The sequence below is a fragment of the Bufo bufo genome, chromosome 3 (assembly GCF_905171765.1).
Source record: "Bufo bufo chromosome 3, aBufBuf1.1, whole genome shotgun sequence".
Classification (NCBI taxonomy): Eukaryota; Metazoa; Chordata; class Amphibia; order Anura; family Bufonidae; genus Bufo; species Bufo bufo.
Window position 1 is genome coordinate 580,913,790 of NC_053391.1, and position 23,909 is coordinate 580,937,698.

The 23,909-nt window shown below is 46.9% G+C and overlaps 1 protein-coding gene across 2 annotated transcripts in view; it reads right to left on the minus strand.

Annotated features, from left to right (window-relative positions):
- The window catches only part of SPRYD3 (SPRY domain containing 3), a 50,430-nt gene that overhangs the window by 8,165 nt on the left and 18,356 nt on the right, over positions 1–23,909 (minus strand). For both annotated transcript variants that reach the window (XM_040425788.1, XM_040425789.1), the window contains exons 3-6: positions 20,286–20,361; positions 17,010–17,134; positions 4,099–4,234; positions 3,815–4,003 (exon numbers count right to left, since the gene is read on the minus strand). In XM_040425788.1, the coding sequence (XP_040281722.1) occupies positions 3,815–4,003; positions 4,099–4,234; positions 17,010–17,134; positions 20,286–20,361 (526 nt within the window). The remainder of the gene's footprint in view (positions 1–3,814; positions 4,004–4,098; positions 4,235–17,009; positions 17,135–20,285; positions 20,362–23,909) is intronic.

A 23,909-nucleotide genomic window follows, 5' to 3' on the forward strand; every position in this document is an offset into this window, starting at 1 on the left:
CCAAATGAATTTTACCTCCTTTTCTTCTCACTAATAGAGCTTTCATTTGGTGGTATTTCATTGCTGCTGGCATTTTTACTTTTTTTTGTTATTAATCGAAATTTAACGATTTTTTTTGCAAAAAAATGACATTTTTCACTTTCAGTTGTAAAATTTTGCAAAAAAAAAAAAAACTACATCCATATATAAATTTTGCTCTAAATTTATTGTTCTACATGTCTTTGATTAAAAAAAAATGTTTGGGTAAAAAAAAGTTTTGGGTAAAAGTTATAGCGTTTACAAACTATGGTACAAAAATGTGAATTTCCGCTTTTTGAAGCAGCTCTGACTTTCTGAGCACCTGTCATGTTTCCTGAGGTCCTACAATGCCCAGACAGTACAAACACCCCACAAATGACGCCATTTCGGAAAGTAGACACCCTAAGGTATTCGCTGATGGGCATAGTGAGTTCATAGAACTTTTTATTTTTTGTCACAAGTTAGTGGAAAATTATGATTTTTCTTTTTCTTACAAAGTCTCATATTCCACTAACTTGTGACAAAAAATAAAAAGTTCTATGAACTCACTATGCCCATCAGCGAATACCTTGGGGTGTCTTCTTTCCAAAACGGGGTCACTTGTGGGGTAGTTATACTGCCCTGGCATTCTAGGGGCCCAAATGTGTGGTAAGTAGTTTGAAATCAAAATGTGTAAAAAATGACCGGTGAAATCCGAAAGGTGCTCTTTGGAATGTGGGCCCCTTTGCCCACCTAGGCTGCAAAAAAGTGCCACACATGTGGTATCGCCGTACTCAGGAGAAGTTGGGTAATGTGTTTTGGGGTGTCATTTTACATATACCCATGCTGGGTGAGATAAATATCTTGGTCAAATGCCAACTTTGTATAAAAAAAATAGGAAGGAAAAGTTGTCTTTTGCCAAGATATTTCTCTCACCCAGCATGGGTATATGTAAAATGACACCCCAAAACACATTCCCCAACTTCTCCTGAATACGGAGATACCACATGTGTGACACTTTTTTGCAGCCTAGGTGGGCAAAGGGGCCCATATTCCAAAGAGCACCTTTCGGATTTCACCGGTCATTTTTTTACACATTTTGATTTCAAACTCCTTACCACACATTTGGGCCCCTAGAATGCCAGGGCAGTATAACTACCCCACAAGTGACCCCATTTTGGAAAGAAGACACCCCAAGGTATTTCGTGATGGGCATAGTGAGTTCATGGAAGTTTTTATTTTTTGTCACAAGTTAGTGGAATATGAGACTTTGTAAGGAAAGGAAAAAAAAATAAAAAAATAAAAAATAAAATAAAAAATAAAATTATAAATCATCATTTTCCGTTAACTTGTGACAAAAAATATAAAATTCTAGGAACTCGCCATGTCCCTCACGGAATACCTTGGGGTGTCTTCTTTCCAAAATGGGGTCACTTGTGGGGTAGTTATACTGCCCTGGCATTTTCCAGGGGCCCTAATGTGTGGTAAGTAGGAAAATGACCTGTGAAATCCGAAAGGTGCTCTTTGGAATGTGGGCCCCTTTGCCCACCTAGGCTGCAAAAAAGTGTCACACATGTGGTATCGCCGTATTCAGGAGAAGTTGGGCAATGTTTTTTGGGGTGTCTTTTTACATATACTCATGCTGGGTGAGAGAAATATCTCGGCAAAAGACAACTTTTCCCATTTTTTTTTTATACAAAGTTGGCATTTGACCCAAGATATTTATCTCACCCAGCATGGGTATATGTAAAATGACACCCCAAAACACATTGCCCAACTTCTCCTGAGTACGGCGATACCAGATGTGTGACACTTTTTTGCAGCCTAGATGCGCAAAGGGGCCCACATTCCTTTTAGGAGGGCATTTTTAGACATTTGGATCCCAGACTTCTTCTCAGGCTTTAGGGCCCCTAAAATGCCAGGGCAGTATAAATACCCAACATGTGACCCCATTTTGGAAAGAAGATACCCCAAGGTATTCAATGAGGGGCATGGCGAGTTCATAGAAATTTTATTTTTTTGGCACAAGTTAGCGGAAATTGATTTTATTTATTTTTTTCTCACAAAGTCTCCCTTTCCGCTAACTTGGGACAAAAATTTCAATCTTTCATGGACTCAATATGCCCCTCACATGTGGGGTATTTATACTGCCCTGGCATTCTAGGGGCCCTAAAGCGTGAGAAGAAGTCTGGAATATAAATGTCTAAAATTTTTTACGCTTTTGGATTCCGTGAGGGGTATGGTGAGTTCATGTGAGATTTAATTTTTTGACACAAGTTAGTGGAATATGAGACTTTGTAAGGAAAAAAAAAATAATTTCCGCTAACTTGGGCCAAAAAAAATGTCTGAATGGAGCCTTACAGGGGGGTGATCACTGACAGGGGGGTGATCAATGACAGGGGGGTGATCAATGACAGGGGGTTGATCAATGACAGGGGGTTGATCAATGACAGGGGGGTGATCAATGACAGGGGGGTGATCAATGACAGGGGGGTGATCAATGACAGGGGGGTGATCAATGACAGGGGGGGTGATCAATGACAGGGGGGGTGATCAATGACAGGGGGGTGGATCAGGGAGTCTATATGGATTGATCACCCCCCTATAAGGCTCAATTCAGATGTCCGTATGTGTTTTGCGGATCCGATCCATGTATCCGTAAAAATCATACGGACATCTGACTGCAGCCTGACAGGGGGGGTGATCAATGACAGGGGGGTGATCAGGGAGTCTATATGGGGTGATCACCCCCCCTGGAAGGCTCCAGGGAGACACCTGTATGTGTTTTGCGGATCCGATCCATCTATCAGTGGATCCGTAAAAATCATGCGGACGTCTGAATGGAGCTTTACAGGGAGGTGTTCAATGACAGGGGGATAATTAATGATGGGGGGTGATCAAGGAGTCTATATGGGGTGATCACCACAGTCATTGATCACGCCCCTGTAAGGCTCCATTCAGACGTCCGTATGCGTTTTGCGGATCCGATCCATCTATCAGTGGATCCGTAAAAATGATGCGGACGTCTGAATGGAGCTTTACAGGGGGGTGATCAATGACAGGGGGGTGATCAGGGAGTCTATATGGGGTGATCAGGGGCTAATAAGGGGTTAATAAGTGACGGGGGGGGGGGGGGGTGTAGTGTAGTGTGGTGCTTGGTGCTACATATTGCTGAGCTATCTGTGTCCTCTGGTGGTCGATCCAAACAAAGGGGACCACCAGAGGACCAGGTAGCAGGTATATTAGACGCTGTTATCAAAACAGCGTCTAATATACCTGTTAGGGGTTAAAAAAAAATCACATCTCCAGCCTGCCAGCGAACGATCGCCGCTGGCAGGCTGGAGATCCACTCGCTTACCTTCCGTTCCTGTGAACGCGCGCGTTCACAGGAAATCTCGCGTCTCGCGAGAGGACGCAATCCTGCGTACGGCGGTCATGAGGAGGTTAAATTCTAAACCTATGTTTTAAAAATGTGGAAAAAATAAATAATTTTTTTTAGAATATATATTTTGATAAAACTTCATGCCATGTGTCATGGTAGTCCAGCATTGCCATAGGGACATTATGGATCCAAGTAACCAACCACATGAAGATCTGCATCCTAAACAGCATCACTAATTGTGTAGATGGCATTTTGGATTGGCAGAAATGTCCCTATAAATCCCCAGCTGCCGGGGGAAGAAGCGCAGTCAAGGCGATACAGACGGCTAGTAATGAATGTCAGAGTTCGGCTTGGGAATAAGAGTTTTGCATTTCTTAAAGGATTTAAAAAGGTATGAAAATATAGAAAGTCTTAACTCTTGCCCAGGTTTCCTACCGTGCCAGAAACTCGGACATCATGTAGCCTTCCCCACTCATCTTCATAGCTGTCCACCATCATTATGCTGTCATCATCCTCGCAGCCAAGTTCTGCATTTAAATGAAGGCGCACCTCTTCACCTAAGGAGTGCATGCCCACTGCTGGGAACAGGCCATCGGGAGACAAGGGCATCACCGTGCTGCCAACCTGCACAGGGAAAGAGACAAGCACTCGCCATGATATTTAAAGGAAACAGCAACGGTTACTTTACAAGAACCGCCAACCTGCTACCCCTCACTTACCCGTTTTCCATTCTTTGTGAAGAAAATCTGCGCCGTCTGTACATGGAAAGAGCCGGGCTCTATACCACAACCGATCCGATCACCTGAACTGCACTTTGTACCAAACTGCCGTCCCTTTGCTCTCCCGTTATAAAGCCTGAAAGAATATATACAGTCAGATTTCTCATAAAACAGCAATACAAGACCACGCCAGAGCATTCTGCATCATAACATCAATCTGAGAGTTGCTTGCAAAGTACATTTTTGCCACTTTTTTGTCGGTTCTTAAATGCATAATCCATATTGTGCAAAACAGTCTTCTTAAAGGGCACCTGCCAGCAGATTTGTACCTATGACACTGGCTTGACCTGTTGGCAGCTGAAGGCATCTGCATTGGTCCTGAGGAGAAACGCAGTAGCACTGCGGCCTTCTCTCAGCTTTTCCTAGGCCATGTGATGACACGTTCATGTGTCCTAGGGGCAGCTCAGCCCCATAGAAGTGAATGTGGCTGAGCTGCGATACTAAGCACAGCCGCTATACAATGTTCGGCGCTGTGTTTAGTGAGCTGAGAGAGGGCCGCAGCGCGGTGTCTTCTCAGACAGCTGATCGGCGGGGGTCCCGGGTGTCGGACCCCTACTGATGACCAATCCAGAGGATAGCTCAGTTATAAAATCCTGGAAAACACTTTTAAGGCTACACACACACACACACACACACACACACATATATATGGGAAAAATGGTCATGTGATGGCCGTTTAAGTAACCGCCGACACAGCCATTTATAGAACCAATTGAAGTCTATAGGGCTATTCACATGACCGTAATTTTTTTTTTTTAAACGGACAGGGAATAGCAGCTGTCAAAACATAGGACATGTTTTTACGGCCAGACGGACCTAACTGAAATCAAGGGGACCGTTTTTTTTTTTAAAGGCCATTTTGAAAAGAGTGCACTGGTCTAAGAGCCATTAAAAACTAAACTAAAAAAAAAAAAAAAAAAAAAAAAACTCATCCACTGGCACATGTGGGGGCACTCACTCCTCACTGCAGGCTTTAACCTGGCACTCCCAGCGTGGTGACATCACATATATACTGGGGGCACAAATACTGTATATAGGCTGAGTGGCACTGAGGGGCCATTGTTCATAATTGGGGGGCATTGTTCCATGTGATGTCCATGATGTATATATACTGAGAGCAATGGATGTGTAAAAAAAAATAAAAAAAAAAAAAAAAAAAAAGCCAATGAACTACGGTTTCAAATGGCACACACCGATACAAAATGGACATGAAACACTCAGTTTTTAACAGACTTTTCTTCACAGATGCCTTTCGGAGAGGCTTAGACTCTTCAGACACTGGCATATTCCTTGTCAGATCTCTGGGCTGTGACTACATAAAGTGTGTGCCGTGTGCACAGAGAGACTAGTGACAGGCGATATTACAAAATGTTCAAGTCCAGACTGAAAATACGATGTAATGATTTATATTCACGTAATAAAAATAACCTGTCCGCCTCCACTCCATTGTCCAGGAGGATTTCCTGCGCTGGAATTACAAGGCTGCCGCTTCCTCAGACATTGGCTCGCTCAGAAAAGGGGATTTTTGTAAAACTTACCAGTAAAGTCTCTTTCTCGCTCTTCTTTGGGGGACACAGAGACCATGGGTATAGCTATGTCCTCTAGGAGGCGTTGACACTAGTAAAAGCTGTTAGCTCCCCCCTGGCAGCTATACCCCCTTCAGCCTGGAGAGAGCTTCAGTTTGTGAGAAGCAGTAGGAAAAGCAAGCCAACCAAGAAAAAACATATAACACCAACCATGCCGAAGGACCCAACAGGGTTCAAACCAGCAACTGCCACAACTGTGGCCAAACAGCAATACTGGGTGGGTGCTGTGTCCCCCAATGAAGAGCGAGAGAGATTTTACTGGTAAGTTATACAAAAATCTCCTTTTCTCGCCCATATTCATTGGGGGACACAGGAAACCGTGGGACGTCCTAAAGCAGTCCACAGGGAGGGAAAGGCCACAGACCCATGGAAGCCAGCGTCCCTGCAGGCATCTAAGAACGGTCGCCTGCAAGACCACGTGGTCCAAGGTAGCGACCGCCGATGCATAAGTATGCACCTGGTAAATTCTTGTGAACGTGTGTAAGGAGGACCAGTAGCCGCCTTACGCAACTGAGCGGCCGAAGCGCGATTCCTCAGAGCCCAAGAAGCGCCCACCGCTGTGTGGAGTGAGCCGTGACACCTAAGGGCGGAACCCTGCTTAGGGCGCGGTATGCTTCAGCAGTTGTAGACCAAATCCAACGTGCAACCGCCGCCTGGGAGGCCGCCAATCCCTAGCGAGGACCCTTTGGAAGACAATAAGGAGCACCGTACGCCAGAAGAGACTGAAGGCTGCCAAATAAGATCGGAGCTCTGACAACGTCCAATATTATAACTCCCTTCCGTAGCGTGTGAAGGGGAGGAACAGTGAAGGAGGGACAATTTCTTCATCGATATGGAAGTCAGAGACCACATTCGTGAGAAGAAGGAATGGGCTGGAGAACCGCCTTATCCTTGTGAAGAACCAGGAAGGGTTTTCTGCAAGAGAGCGCTTCCCCAACTCGGACGCCCGTCTGATGGATGTGATAGCCACAAGACTACCACCTTCTAGGACAGGAGCCGGCTTGAGATCTCCCGCAAGGGCTCAAGGGGAGAAGGCTGAAACGCTGAGAGAACCATATTCAGATACCAAGGCGGTAAAGGACGGAACGGAGGAACCGTATGTGCCAACCCCTGAAGGAAGGTTTCCATGCACACCAGGGAACCAGAGTACGCTGGAAGCTGCCCCAGGATAGAAGCGCCAACACCTGACCCATCAGGAGACTAAGGCCTCTTTCACACGGGCGTTGCGGGAAAAGGTCCGGGTGCGTTGCGGGAACATGCACGATTTTTCCACGTGTGAAAAATCACGCATGTTTGGTACCCTAACCCGAACTTCTTCACATAAGTTCGGGCTTGGGATCGGTGTTCTGTAGATTGTATTATTTTCCCTTATAACATGGTTATAAGGGAAAATAGCATTCTGAAATAGTATTAACCTCGGGATGGAGACCTGATCATTATTATTTTCCCTTATAACATGGTTATAAGGGAAAATAGCATTCTGAAATAGTATTAACCTCGGGATGGAGACCTGATCATTATTATTTTCCCTTACAACATGGTTATAAGGGAAAATAATAGCATTCTGAATACAGAATGCATAGTAAAATAGCGCTGGAGGGGTTAAAATAAAAATAATTTAACTCACCTTAATCCACTTGATTGCACAGCTGGCATCGCTTCTGTTTTCTTTCTTTGCTGTGTGCAGGAACAGGACCTGTGGTGACATCACTCCGGTCATCACATGGTCCATCACCATGGTGATGGACCATGTGATGACCGGAGTGACGTTACCACAGGTCCTGTTCCTGCACACAGCAAAGAAAGAAGACAGAAGCGATGCCAGCTGTGCAATCAAGTGGATTAAGCTGAGTTAAATTATTTTTATTTTAACCCCTCCAGCGCTATTTTACTATGCATTCTGTATTCAGAATGCTATTATTTTCCCTTATAACCATGTTGTAAGGGAAAATAATAATAATGATCAGGTCTCCATCCCGATCGTCTCCTAGCAACCGTGCGTGAAAATCGCACCGCATCCGCACTTGCTTGCGGATGCTTGCGATTTTCACGCAACCCCATTCATTTCTATGGGGCCTGCGTTACGTGAAAAAACGCACAAAATAGAGCATGCTGCGATTTTCACGCAACGCACAAGTGATGCGTGAAAATCACCGCTCATGTGAACAGCCCCATAGAAATGAAAATACTCCACCTAGAAGGGGGGTTCAATACCCACGGTGGGAACTAGTGCATATGGAGAGTCCTGTACCCGAGGGAGTGCAAATATTGCACCTAAGTAAGGGGGTAATGTCTACAGCACAAAATGCACCCAGAGATAATATCATCGCGCCACCTTTGAAAGGGGCTAATGCATACGGCAGGCACTGAACCCAGTGGAGATGCAATTCCACCACCTACAGAAGGGGGAATGTATACGCCCGGCACTGAAACTAGTGTACCGGTACGTAGTCCACCTATGGCAGGGGACAATGTATAAGGCAAGTACTGTATCCCAAAGTAGTGCAATTACTCCCCCATTGAAGGGGGCAATGCATACGACAAGTACTGCCGGCCACCGTAGGCGCAATCCTGGGAGATTGCTTCGGATTCATGTCAGGGTCTGAATCAGTGATTCAGTCCCCCCCCCGGCCTAGACTGACCCTCTCCGGGGAGAGAGGGTGTGTCTGAGCATGACCCAGGGAGGAAGGGTGGGGGTGCGGAGATATTCGAGGAGAAAGATGTCCTGCTGCGGTCCGCTGCACGTAGGTCTACCCCTCAGAATCTCGCTTCTGGCAGTTGCGGACTGCGCAGGTGGGGACTATCAACCAAACTACCCAGGGGGTGGAGTGGGAACTGCTAGAGGTCCGTCCACCGAATTGCGCCGTCGGTGCCTTATCAACCAAACAACCCCGGAGGGAGGATTGGGAAGTTCCACTGGATTGCGCGGGTAGAGAATTATCAACCAACGAGCCGGGAGGGTGGATTGGGAATGTCAGAGGTCCTTACGAATTGTACAGGTGGAGAATTATCAACCAAACAACCCGGAAGGGTGGATTGGGAAGTCAGAGGTCCTGTAATGAATTGCGCCGGTGGAAAAAATTAAAATAAAAAATAAAAAAAAATAAAAAACCAACCAACCGATCAAGAATGGTGGATTGGGAATGTTAGAGGTCCGCTATTGAATGGCGCAGGAGGGGAATCATCAACCAAACGACCCGGAGGGTGGAGTGGGAACATCAGAGGTCCTCTATTGAATTGCGCTGGTGGAGAACTATCAACCAAACGACCCAGAGGGTGGATTGGGAATGTCAGAGGTCCTTCTTTGATTGTGCAGGTGGAGGATTGTCAGCCAACGGCACCGGAGGGCGTATAGGGAATCCTTCAGGGTCCCCTGTATTGCGCAGGTGTATGGAGAAGTATCAACAAAGCAGCCGTGAAGGGCGGATTGGGACTATGAGAGGTCCTCCTGTGACCGGGACAGAGTACGGGCCCAGTCTGGCACCGCACGGTTATGCATAACCACTTTTCCCGAATGTGTGCTGAGGGGACCGGGCCTGTATTAAATGCTTTTTCTTTTTTAATACTGGTTCTTAAAGGGTATGAAGGGTTACTTCAGTAAGTAACTGCACTGTATTTTAACTCCTTGAAGACCCAGGGCCGGCCAGGAAGGGTTAAAAGTGCAGAGAGCAGGGGCGGTGCTCAGCTGGCTCTGGGGGAGGGGGAACAGCTAGGCGGGAGAAATTTGCGCTAGCTCACCGCCGCCCACCAGGGGAACAGTTGCGGCCTAGTCTACCACAAAAAACCGGGGCCCAAATTGAACACACGGCCGCAGGGAGCACTGCCGGACGGCCCGGGGGAAAAGGGGGCCTAAGCGGCGTACCCGCCCCCAGGAGGAAATAGACACTGCCGGAGGCGTCCGCGATTGTCTTGTCCTCATTAACCCTGTCGGCGCCCACACCCGATAGGGTCGGAATATGGAGCCAGGTATCGGGAGCCATGCGCTCCTCTTTCTCCCGCTGAGGGGGAGTAAGAGGGACTGTTTTAGGGGTCTTGGAATGTCCTCCACCCAAGATAATAAAAGCCCCTGGCAGCTTGTGCCTTGCTGTGTCCCCATGGGTTAACACTGAGGGCAGGAGAAAACTATGCCGAGAGGGAGGAGGGTTAAGGGCACCAGGGGAGAACCATGCCAAGAGGGAGATGGGGAGGGGGAAGAGGTTAATACTTCCCTAGTCCCGTGTACTCACCTCATCTTCTGTCCTGCCGTCATCTTCACCCTTCTGCTGGTCCAGCAGGGTCACCCCTTCAGCTACTGGCACCGTAGTGGCAGGACGCTGGAATTGAGGGACTTGGATGGGTGACCCCTTGGCTGGCGGAATGGAGGGGAGCGAGGCTGCCCTGGTCCACCTTGTCTTCTGTGGGGGAGCAGGTCTTGCCTCCTATTGACACGAAAAAACTGAAGCTCTCTCTCCAGAGGGGGTATAGCTGCCAGGGGAGGAGCTAACAGCTTTTACAAGTGTCAACGCCTCCTAGAGGACATAGCTATACCCACGGTTCCTGTGTCCCCCCAATGAATATGGGCGAGAAATTTTAACTTCTACATATATTGTCTAAATTTGCAGACACAAAGGGGGTCATTTACAAACAGATATCTGCCACTTTTTGGTTATTTGCGCGGCAATCTGCAACCTTTTCCCCTTTTCCACCACTCACGTCAGATCTAAAAAAAAAAAAAAAAAGGAGTGGCATGGGGCGGGGAAAGGAGCGGGTCGGCTGGCCCATCACATTTATCATTTCCTACGCCTGTTTTAGTCGTAGGAAATGGTTGTGAGGCAGAGACAGGCCTCATATATGAAGGAAGATATAGGTCTCCTAGAACGGTGCAGGAAACCTATTAGAGGAGATGTATGGTATATCTGCTGTGTTTTCCCCACAATCACCTGGTCTGAGGCGAGGCCTGGTGTGATAATCACTTGGGGATAAGGCAATTCTCAGAGTGAGAGGAGGAGTTAGGCCCCAGGGAACAGACCTGCAGAGGCTCTGTGTGATCCCAGCCAGGAGGGCTGGGCGGCCACAAGGCTGAGGAAGTCTGGGTTTGGGGGGGACCCAGCGACGTCTGAAGAGAGGTGTCGCACGGTCAGAGTCAGAAGGACTGCTGGACCATGTCCCCCAAGGTATTTCACTGCTTCCACCAGGAGGACTGGTTGTTTGCACTGGTCACAGATATTAGGCTGTCTGACCGAAGCCAAATACCGCAGTGTGAACACTGAGCTAGAGGAGAGTTAAGGAGACCTCTGTATGGTGAGTGCCTAGCTGGGCAAGGATTTATTGTTTGGTGTTGATGTAACACGTGGTGATGTAAAGCTGCGACTTTATTGTGCCAAGAGATGCCAAACTTGGAAGTGTGATGATCTGTGTGACTAAGGCTACTTTCACACTAGCGTTCAGAGCGGGTCCGTCTGATGTCTGCTCAGACGGATCCGCTCCTATAATGCAGACGTTTGGATCCATTCAGAACGGATCCGTCTGCATTATATTTTGAAAAAAAAAAAAAAAGTGTGAAAGTAGCCTGAACGGATCCGTCCAGACTTTACATTGAAAGTCAATGGGGGACGGATCCGTTTGAAGATTGAGCCATATTGTGTCATCTTCAAATGGATCCGTCCCCATTGACTTACATTGTAAGTCTGGACGGATCCGCTTGCCTCCGCACGGCCAGGCGGACACCCGAACGCTGCAAGCAGAGTTCAGGTGTCCGCTTGCTGAGCGGAGGCTGAACGCCGCCAGACTGATGCATTCTGAGCGGATCCGCGTCCACTGAGAATGCATTAGGGCTGGACGGCTGCGTTCGGGGCCGCTTGTGAGCCCCTTCAAACGGAGCTCACAAGCGGACACCCGAACGCAGGTGTGAAAGTAGCCTAAGGCTACTTTCACACTGGCGTTTTAGTTTCCGTTTGTGAGATTCATTCAGGGCTCTCACAAGCGGTCCAAAACGGAACAGTTTTACTCTTCATGCATTCTGAATGGATAAGGATCCGCTCAGAATGCATCAGTTTGACTCCGTTCCGCCTCCATTCCGCTTTGGAGGCGGACACCAAAACGCTGCTGGCAGCGTTTTGGTGTCTGTCTGACGAAACTGAGCCAAAAGGATCCGTCCTGACACACAATGTAAGTCAATGGGGACGGATGCATTTTCACTGACAATAGAAAACGGATCCGTCTCCCATTGACTATGAATGGTGTTCAAGACGGATCCGTTTTGGCTATGTTAAAAATAATACAAACGGATCCATGAAGTTGTATTATCTGAACGGATGAGTTTGTGCAGATCCATGACGGATCCGCACCAAACGCGAGTGCGAAAGTAGCCTAATAAAGCACTTCTTTGAGCTTGAAATCCCCCTGTTTGATGAGAAGTCTGCCATTGCTGACCCATGTGATCCCTTACATGGTATAAATCTACACCAGCAAGCTGGCACCTAACAGGCAGAAGGGATTGCTGGTCTTTATAAATGTCCCCGAAAAAGTTTTTCTCCTGTAATATATCAAAGGAGTATTCCCATCTGGGACATTAATAGATTAACAGTAGGACATGCCATAAATGTGACATAGGATGATAGGTGTGGGGCCCAACTCTGCCAACCTTTCAGATCTCAAATACAGGGCCCCAAAGTGACTCGGCAGTAACACAGCAGGTTTGGATTTCTGGCGACTTGAGAGCCACATTAACCTGTGGTTGGCAACTCAAACCACATTCACTTTCATTACGTTGTAACATGGCATGGCATGGCAATACTGTGCTCTTTGGCTGTGCAAAGTGTCGCACGGCCAAAATCAGCATATCCTAGTCTAAAGTACGTGCTAAATATAATCTGGGGTATTCCAGTTAGGCTACATGCACACGACCGTTTTGGTCCGCATCCGAGCGGCAGATTTTGCGGCTTGGATGCAGACTTATTTACTTCAATGGAGCCGCAAAAGATGCGGACAGCACTCCGTGTGCTGTCCGCATCCGTTGCTCCATTCCGTGGTCCGCAAAAAAATAAAATAAAAAATAACCTGTCCTATTCGGGTCCGTTTTGCGGACAAGAATAGGCAGTTATATTAGATAGTGGGGGTCCTACCGCCTGGACCGATACAGATCACGAGAACAGGGACTCTGCACTCAGTGGAGCCCCCTAAAATAAATAGAACGGCCGGCAGAGCATGCCCGCAGTCGCTCCATTCATTTTCAGGTGAAACTCGAAAAATTTGAATATCATGCAAGTTTCATTTATTTCAGTAATGCAACTTAAAGGTGAAACTAACATATGAGACTCATTACATGCAAAGCGAGATATTTCAAGTCTTTGTTATAATTTGGATGATTGTGACTTTGGGGGTTTTCATAAGGTATAATCTCAGAAAATTAGAATATTACATGAAATCAATAAAAAAAAAAAAAAGGATGTTACATAGAAAAATGTAGGACCTCTGAATAGTATAATCATGGATATGTACTCAGTACTTGGTTTGGGCCCCTTTTGCATCAATTACTGCCTCAACGCGGCGTGGCATGGATGCGATCAGCCTATGGCACTGCTGAGGCGTTATGGAAGACCAGGGTGCTTCAATAGCAGCCTTCAGCTCTGCTGAATTGTTTGTTCTCATGTCTCATCTTTCTCTTGGCAATGCTGGCCATAGGAACGCCACACCCCACGTGTGGTCACATCGTTCAGCCTCTGCTACTATGATACTGTACTAGGCTCTTGATGAAACTAAATGTGGAAATGCGTTGAGCCTGCACTTTGAATAATTCTTGCACTACTGCCCCAGCGCTGTTCCAGTGGGCACATTGTTTGGCCGGGGCAGAGATTACATTGCAACCTCAGCACTGTCAGCTGCATTATTCACTAGTCCTCAGGCAGTAGCTGAGATATTGAATATTAGGCAAGGGGGGAGAGGGGGGGTCTGATGTACTCCAGTGTGGTTATTAGCCAAGGGGTGTGAAGTAGGTGGATGTAACTATTCCTACCTATTTGGGACTCTGCATTATATTAGCTGGGATCAATACGGACCCCCACTATACACCATAGAGGTGTCGCTATTGAACACTTGGTGCTATAACCATAGGATGTGATGCTGAGTGCCAATGGTTAGCATTTTTATTTTCTCGTTATGTATAGGGATCGACCAATATAGATTTTTTTTAGAGCAGATATCGATAATCTGTGAACTTTCAGGCAGATAGCCGATAATTTATACTGATATTTTATAGATCTCCTAATATATATTATATTAGTTGGTAGTCACGGAGGTGGTGGAAATTTGCATTTGGCACTAGTATATTATAAATGTAAATTATTAATAAAGCCCTTAGTTGGTAGTCAATTTATAATTTACATTTAGAATATACTAGTGCCAAATGCCAATCAGACCTTTATTAAACCCCTATCAGACCTTTATTTAACCCCTATCAGACCTTTATTTAACCCCTATCAGACCTTTATTAACCCCTATCAGACCTCAAATGAATAAAAGAAAAAACTCCTCACCTCTCCTGCGCCGCAGCTCCTCTTCATCTCCGGGTCCAGCATCTCGCTCCCCTGACTTCTCCGGCCCGCGCTGCACTTTCACCTGACAGCATCAGGTCATATTGCGCGCACTACGTCCTGACTCTGTACGGGGTCAGGAGAGTGCAGCGCAGGCCCCATCAAAGACAACCAGGGAGGGAGAGTATTGAAAGAGCTTGCTGCGCTTCTTCCCCGCTCCCGGCACCCGATGCATACTAGTGCACGCTTCCATAATGGAAGCGCTCACTAGTATTCGCTTTATACAAATATCGGCAAGGTTAGATGCTGATAATGTACAAAATCCTGCATATCGGCCGATAATATCGGTACTTCCGATAATCGGTCAATCCCTAGTTATATACACCCACCTCTAACCTGTTAGGGTGATGGGTGTCGAGAGTACTCTGTATTCTTATACAGGCCTGTTATTTGGGTATCACCCCTTTTAACCTAAACTCGAATAAAGATTTGTTTATTTGTTAGGGTCTAATACAGGCAGTAATTACTCTTGGCAATGCCCCATAGATTTTCTATGGGGTTCAGGTCAGGTGAGTTTGCTGGCCAATCAAGCACAGTAATCCCCTGGTCATTGAACAGGTTTTGGTATTTTTTGCAGGTACAAAGTCCTGCTGGAAAATGAAGTCACCAACTCCATAAAGCGAGTCTGTGGAAGGAAGCATGAAGTGCTCCAAAATCTCCTGGTAGATGGCTACGTTGACTCTGGACTTAATGAAGCACAGTGGACCAACACCAGCAGATGACATGGCTCCCCAAATCAACACAGACTGTGGAAACTTCACTCTAAATTTCAAGCATCTTGCATTGTGTGCCTCTCCATTCTTCCTCCAGACTCTGGGTCCTTTGTTTCCAAATGAGATGCAAAAGTTGCTCTCATCAGAAAAGAGGACTTTGGACCACTGAGCTACAGACCAGTTCTTTTTTTCTTTAGCTCAGGTAAGACGCTTCTGACGTTTGTTGTTCAGGAGAGGCTTGACAAGAGGAATACGACATGTGAAGCCCATGTCCAGGATCCGTCTGTGTGTGGTGGCTCTTGATGCACTAACTCCAGCCTCAGTCCACTCCTTGTTAAAGTCCCCAACACTTTTGAATGGCCTTTTCCTGACAATCCTCTCCAGGCTGAGGTCATCCCTGCTGCTTGTGCACCTTTTTCTTCAACATTTGTCCCTTCCACATAACTTTCTATTAGTGTGCTTTGTGTACAGCACTTTGGGAACATCCAACTTCTTTTGCAATTACCTTTTGAGGCCTTCCCTCCTTATGGAGGGTGTCAATGATGGTTTTCTGAACAACTGTCAGGTCAGCAGTCTTTCCCATGATTGTGATTCCTACTGAACCAGACTGAAAGACAATTTAAAGGCTCAGGTACCCTTTAGTCAGCTAATTAATCCATACCCCCTGAGCAGAGTGTGACACTTTGAGCCTTGAATATTAAACCTTTTCACAATATTCAAATTTTCTGAGATTGTGACTTTGGGGTTTCATAAGCTGTAAGCCATAATCATCCAAATTATAACAGATAAAGGCTTGCAATATCTCGCTTTGCATGTAATCAGTCTATCTCATATGTTAGTTTCACCTTTTAAGTTGCATTACTGAAATAAAGGAACTTTGGCACATTCCGGAGACAACTCCCACAAAAAATTTATGGATAGCCTGCGGGCATGCCTGGCCGTCTCGGCGTTCATGTCAAGGCTCCATGGGGTACAGGGTACAGTCTTTTGATCAGCAGGGGTCCCAGCGGTAGGACCCCAACCAATCAATAGTTATCCCCTATCCTGTGGAGAGGGACTTCACAAACAAAATACGTTCGTGTGCATGTAGCCTTTTTGCGAATAGGATGCAGACCCTTTCATTTCAATGGGTCCGCAAAAAATGCGGACAGCACACTGTGTGATGTCTGCATCAGTATGTCTGTTCAGTAGCCCCGCAAAAAAATAAATAAAATATACACACACACACACACACACACACACACACACACACACACGTCCTATTCTTGCCCGTTTTTTTTCGTATCCGCAATTTGCATACACGGTCATGTGCATGTAGCCTAACTGGAGAACCCTTTTAGGCCTCATGCACAAGACTGTTCTGCATGTGCCCAATCCGCATTTTTCGCAGAATGCACACGGATTCATTTACTTATAAAAAAAACAAATCAAAATCGGACACTTTACAGGATGTCATCTGTGTGCTGTCGCATTCGGTTGTTTATTACGCAAATTATAGAGCATGTCCTATTCTTGTCCATTTAGCAGACAAAAATGGTCATTTCTAGTGATGGGAGAGAGAAAACTGCGGATTGCACACAGAAGGTAGCAGTATTTTACAGATCCGTGGTTTGCAGATATGGTCCTGTGCATGAGGACACTGGGAATAGCAACTTCAGAAAGGCCTGTATCTACTAGATAGCACAAGAAGGTGATCAGGCGGTTCCTCGAGCAGCAGACACCATCAGCAGTGGGATTCAGCATCGGAGGGCGACACTTCTCAGAAGATACAGTCACTCACTATAGAAGTGCTGGTAACTTGTACTGATACGTGAAAAGAGCATTTTTGTTCCACGGTAAAAAAAAATTAAAAAAAATAAAAATAAAAATGGCATACCACTTCTGGCTGCATTAGCGGCCTGCTCTGTGGCTGCTAATTATTTTAAGTAACACTTCACCCAGAAAATGTCCATGGGTTCGTCAATGATAATTAAGGTACTTACTTGCCATCATCCGCATGGTAGGCCACGGAATCCGGCAGCCAACCTGGTTGGTGATCCAGACTGTAATATTGTGGTACTAATCCCACAGCTATTGTCCCTCGAACACCACGATCCACAATAGACACCTGAAGAGACAGACACAATCAGGATCCAATTCAAAGGGGAAATAACAAAAACACTAAGGCAGATTTACCAATCCTAATCACAAGCCTTCACAAATTTTACTTGCCCTTTTTTTTTTAAGCAGAGGGAAAAAAACATTGATGTCTATGGTACAAAAATGCCAGCAAACAAGCCGAAAAAACCTATAGACAGAGTATGGTGCGATAAAAAAAACAAAAAAACAAAACACACGTTTGTACTGCGTTTCAGAATTCCGACTTAGAGCTAACATTTGGATGAAGGGTTGCACTGGATATAGAAATATCAATATCTTTTCGATACTTTGATGCCCAGTTCGATATGGATGTCGTCAGTATTTTGACAGTAAGCTGCACTATTGTTCAGCTTAGTAGAAGTTCCAATTACAGAACATAGCGCGTGTACAACGCAGTGCACGCCATGTTCTCATCAGCGGCCATGCGTCTATAGCAGGAGAGCCAGGGGAACGCATAGGTGCAGGGATCAAGAAGGCTGCGGAGGTGGCATTGATTTGGTATGGAGTACTGTAATATTGCACTTGGTATCGAAGTCCAAGTTCTGATGTCATGACCCTATCTGGATGTATAGGTTCAGGCTACATTCATATGACTCACATGGCGGTTACTTTAATAGCCAGTGAATACCGTCCATTTTCACGGCCAGACGGACCACACAGAAATCAATGAGGTCGTTTTTAACATCAGTTAGATAGAAATGCACCGATTTAACGGATGTTAAAAACACTACTCTAGTGCTATATGGCACTTGCCCGCGCAGAGGCAGTCGCTTCACTCTTGATTCTGAAGGACCTGCGCTGGGAGCGCGTGGTGATGTTCATCACACTTAAGCACAGGTCTTTCGGAATCAAGAGAGGAGCGACTGCCTCTGTGTCTGCAAGTGGGTAGTCATTTTGTTTTTATCATCCGCTCGTTGTTCTAAAACACAGAATTTTATTATTTAATCTGCTGGGTGTTCTGAAATACAAGTGGAATGTCCTGGAATCAGCAGAAAACATTCACCAATCTCTCCCCCTCTTGAGTAGTGGCTCTAGGGGTCTCCTGGATGGACGCCATGCAGATACTTGGCACTGCGGCACAAGACAGATTTGTTTCCTGGTCGCCTACTAGCCCTTTCAGCAGATTTGGGGGGTGAAAACTGCTGACCGACTCCCCTTTATTGAGTCTTTAAAAGGGAGCCTGCCAGCAGGAAATTTTTATCCATATACAAATAGGCAGTTAAGTGCAATGAAGGCAGACCCAAGTCACGCTGTGCACCCTTCTTCTCCCTGCCGGGTAGGTTCCTTTATAGTCATCTCACCTGGTCCTGTCAATCAGGAAGGAGAGGGAAGAGCTGGGAGCAGCAAGGGTGCACAGAGCGGCTTGGATCCACCTCAGTGCACTTAAAGGGAGTCCGTCACCAGATTGTGACCTTATAGACCGCGTCTCTGGTCCGCCTTCTCGCTGCTGTTTCTCGCCGTTGGCCGGCGCATGCGCAGTAGCTACTGCGATGCCGTGCCCATGCCCCGGCCAAGCAATGGATAGTGCAGGCGCGGGATCTCGCTGCAGAGAAGGAGGACTCAAAGGAAGAGCGGGGCGGGCAGAGGAAGAGGCTGGGGCGGGGATATGACGAAAAGAGGCAGAACAGCCTGGGCTCCAACGAGGTGAACGCCGCCCTGGGCACTTGCGAGCCCTAATTTACATATGAATAAAAGTCTGTTTTTGCCTTGGGGGAACTTCACAAGAAAACATCAAAGGTACCATTAGAATCATAGACTGCTATGCTAGAGCGCCATGTAAGCGGTCTATAAGGTCACAATCTGGTGACAGACTCCCTTTAACTGCTCATCTGCATATGGACTGAACTATTTTTCCTCCAGAATGAAGCAACACGTCACAAAGTGAAAGGTCTCATTACATTCAGTCTTTAAGACATTGTACCCGGTTAACAGTGATTTTTTGGTGACAGCTTCCCTTTAATGGCCTTAATGTAAGCCAAAGCCACTGCAACAAGAAGAATGATGAGCTTGGGCACCAGACTGAACAGCGGGCACAGTGCCCTGATTACAGGGATGGCAGTCTCCATATAATAACTGCTGCTTCTAATAGTAATACTAGTCATATAACTGTAGAAAGCCCCAGTTACCAGCACACATTACTGCCCATCAGGGGTGGGGAATCTCCTGCCCGGTCATTTCATGTGGCTCCCTGCTCCCCTGCCAGAGCATATAAGGGGCGCATGCAGGAGGCACAGGAAGGTGGGAACAGAGCTGCGCTAGCTTTACTCGCCTTCCCCGGTCTTATTCTGGGCCCCGCTCTGGATGTAGTGCACGTAGACGCGCACTATGGCACTTTGTGTGTAGTTAGGTCACAGTACAACGCGGCGGTAAGGCGACCAGGGAGGGTGATTAACTCTGCTGAGTAGCAGCACCGTCCGTCTGATCTGAGGTCTGATCTGAAGACAGGCTGGGGGCTCATTTGAGGTTGGGGAGGGTCTGATCTAAAGGCTGGTGTAGGCTGGGGGGTCTGATTGAAGGCTGGGGGCTCATCTGAGGCTGATGGAGGCTGGGGGGGGGGGGTTGATCTGTGATTAATGGAGGCTGGGGGAAGGTCTGATGGGGATCTCATCTGAGGCGGATGGGTCTGTTTGGAGGCTCATCTGAGGCCGATGGAGGCGGTGGGTTTTATCTGTGGGTAATGGAGGCTGGGGAGGGTCTGATCTGAGACGGAGAAAAGGACAGAGGCAGGTAGAGTGGAAGCTGGGTGAACCCCTCTAGGATGAGCCTGGCTGCCATTAATGCCAAATAAAGATATAGGGGGTCTGACATGGAGGGATGATATGGTGTCCTGATATTTGTGGGGGTCTGATGAAAAATAATTTTTTTTTATTTTCCTCCTCTAAACGCGGTATATCATATTCTCGACAGCATAAAGGTTCCCCACCCCTGCTCTACATGCTGCCAGTACAGAGGTGATTTTTTTGCATATCATCAGAACCGATGAGCAGAAGATTTATGGCCCCGGATCTCACTCCAAGGAACATTAACTATTTAAAAGGTAAACTCCCTCCGGCTCTGGAGACAACATCCATCCGATGACCACACAACCTCACAGTAAGCATCAATTAAAGAGAACTCACCTCAAAGTAGTTATTGTCTTTACTTAGCGGTCGTGGCGCAACGTAACAGCCGACCTCCCCTGAGTTTCCGTGGTAACTGGTGAGAAAAAGAAGCAACCAGTAATAAACGGGCTGTCCGTCAGATGATACACATGCTGCACGGACGACATTTACTTCAGACTTCACCATTTTTCTGCTTGTTCAAACCTCCACACACTGCAGCATTCCTACATCTGGGGTGAACTCCTGGTACCGCTCATCCAGAGCATTCCTGGTTATGCAGGAGTAGTCCACATAGAATGGCGCCAGGAAGTAGTACACAGAAGACTAATTGGTCACTCAGGTATAAGGAAAGCTGGATGAGGCTGTAATGGCTGTCATTAGAGATGAGCGAACTTCTGTTTTAAGTTCGGCGTCTAAAGTTCGGCTTCCGGTTAGCGGAGGATCCCGATATGGATTCCGAATTCCGTTGTGGTCCGTGGTAGCGGAATCAATAATGGCCATTATTGATTCCGCTACCACGGACCGCAACGGAATTCGGAATCCATATCGGGATCCTCCGCTAACCGGAAGCCGAACTTTAGTTGCCGAACTTAAAACAGAAGTTCGCTCATCTCTAGCTGTCATTAGAAGGCGTCACGTTTTTGGGAATCTAAATAACCCAGCTTTCAGCTGATCCCTACGGGTCCGGCTTCAGAAGCAGCGGCATTACATTTTCCCTGATTGGGTGCGTCAGTTTTATCTTTTATGTATTCACATTTAGAGAACTATGTAAGCCTATCTAACTCCCAGATCTTAAAGAGGCTCTCTCACCCAGATCAACCCTGTCCTACCAGGCATATAGCTTGGTAGGGTTGATCCAGCTGAGTAAAACAAGACCTTTCTTATGTCCATCAGTACTACGGTTCCAGAGAAAATTATGCAAATGATCCATTCGAGCACCAGGAGGCAGGCTTATGCGGTTCAGCACCGCACCAGCGACGCCCCTGGTGCTTGACTAGGACGCTCCTCTGCTTTTAAGTCAGAGCTGCCCACGCCGCCACTTCCGGAAGCAGTGACGTGGCAGCGAATGCACGCTGTACATCTTCACTCGTTGTATGAAGACAAAGATGTGCGCACACCGGAGAGGTCTAGCGCTGTCAACCTAATGTAAAGGGGGGCATGATTAAAAGCAGAGGGGCGCCGCTGGTGCGGTGCTGAAACCGCATAAGCCCGCCTCCTGGTGCTCAGATGGCTTATTTGCATAATTTTAAAAGTTCATATTTCTCTGGAACCGTAGTATTGACGGACATAAGAAAGGTATCGTTTTACTCAGCTGAATCAACCCTACTAGCTTATATGCCTCGTAGGTTAGGGTAGATCTGGGTGACAGAGACCCTTTTTAAAATTCAAGGTAAAACAGCCTGGCATGCAAATTAATGCACAACCAGGTACTACGTGGATGAGATATGGACGCCAGAGCAGAAGTCACTCGGATGGATATAAGGAAGAAACCATCCGTAAGACCCCTGCCCTCCAAAATGCCATATTGCAGCGTATAGAACGGGGTTATCACTAACAAAAGCTGCTGTAGTATAGTCCAGCTGACAACTTACATTGTGATTGACAGTGCTCTATTATCTGTTAAAGGGGTTATCCTGGAAAAGCCATTTATGACTAATCCTCAGGACAGGTCATCATTATCACATCAGCGGGGGTCCAAGTCCCACCTCCTGCAACTAGGCCTTGTGACCGACGTACAGTGATGTAAAGGAAGGATAAGCAGCACTACAGATCCCAACATGGGAACAAAAAGGTGCCATTAGTAAGGGTGGTGCTGCACGCAGATAGAAAACTGCTTGAGAAAGACCAGAGGAGGTCGAAACGTTGCTGCTGGTTTAATAAAAAAACAGATTTTTTTCACTATTGAAGGAGTTCTGCGGATTTCTACATGATGAACAGTAATGTCACAGGCCTAGGAAGAGGCTCCAGCACTCAAGGCCTCTTCTATCAGCTGAATGGCGGGGTTCCTGGGCGTCAGACCCCCGCAGATCTGATACTGATGACCTATCCTGAGGATAAGTCATAAACATCTTTTTCTGGAGAACCTCTTTAACGTACGATTTCCTTGTGATGGGACATTAGCTGAACCGTACATGCCGGCTTGTGACCATGTTTTCGGATCTCAGAACAGAGGGAGTCTTATAGGAAATCAGGCATATTCCACACACTTAAATCACAAGATAGGAGCTGAGTGATCGGTCAGCGTCCCCAGCCAAGATACCGGGCGGCCCACTCCCCGCAACTTCCTTCATTTATCACTGGAGACAATTTTAGGCAAGCAAAACACAATAGACCCATTCAGAACAGCAACACGGCTATGTGTATAATAGTCTGGGGGGGGGGGGGGGGGGGGGAGAGGTAACTGTATAACAATGAGTACAATAAAGCATGAGATTACTGACAGACGGCTACAAAAGGGGAGAGGGCCCTGTCTGGAGGTCTTGCCACCTATGAGGGAAAGAGACAGCAGGTGAGGGCAGAAGATGATCAGATGGCAGCAGCAGGGTTATTGCAGGGTGTAAGCTTTCTGCAAGAGGCGGGTTTAAAGGGGTATTCTATTGATGTCCTATCCTCAGGATGTGCCATCAATACCTGATCAGCTGGGGTCTGACACCTGCACCCCCACCGATCAGCTGTTCCTGACTAGCTCCATGGCGGGTGGTCAGTGACAGAATTGTACGGCTTTGCCCATTGTGTAGCGGTCGGAGCTGGTTACTGTGGCGCTGCTTACATTCACATCAGTGGGGGCAGTGCTGCAGTTACCAGCAATGTCCACCACACAATGGACGGAGTTGTGTAGTTCCGGCTCAGGAGCAACTGATTGGTGGGGGTGAAGGGTGTTTGACCTCCGCCGATCAGAAAAATCCTGGAATACCTCTTTAAAGGTTGTTTTTGAAGGTTTGGATTGTGGGCTTACAGTCTGATGTGTTGGGGTAGCACAGGAAAAATCTTGGAGACAGTGACCGGAAGAGCAGACAAGAGGAGAAGACCTCTTTTGGACTGGTGATTAGATGCTGGGAGATTAGGTTGGAAATGACAATCCAGTAAAGTTGAAGCCATAGATTCACAGAAAAAAAATAAAAATATTATATATATAAAAATCCCGAAAAGGTGTTGTTACAAGACCTCGGCCCGATTGTGGTGCTGAGAGCTGGGAAGTGTGTCTTGCTGATGAAGCACGGGCACGTCCAAATGTGAGTAGCGGTTAATGGGTTAATACTGCTAGGCTACGCACTGACTTTCTGAATGGTGGGAGTCTGACCTCTGAGATCCCCAAGATCCTGAGTATGAAGGGACTACAGCATTTAGTGCTGCGCTCCCGCTACTCAGCTGTGCAGGGAACTGGAGCCCATCTTATTCTGCCAAATGAAGGGGTCTCATCGCAGTTCCCTGAAAATCCAGGGAAAAACAGAAGGGCTCGCCGCTCTAAGGCCTCATGTACAAGAACTGATCAGTTTTATCCTAATGCATTCTGAATGGAGAGCATTCCATTCAGGATGCATCAGTTCAGTCCCTCTTACGTTTTTTGCGTAGAAAATACTGCAGCATGCTGCATTTTTCTTTCCGGCCAAAAATCCTGAACACTTGCCTGAATGTCGAATC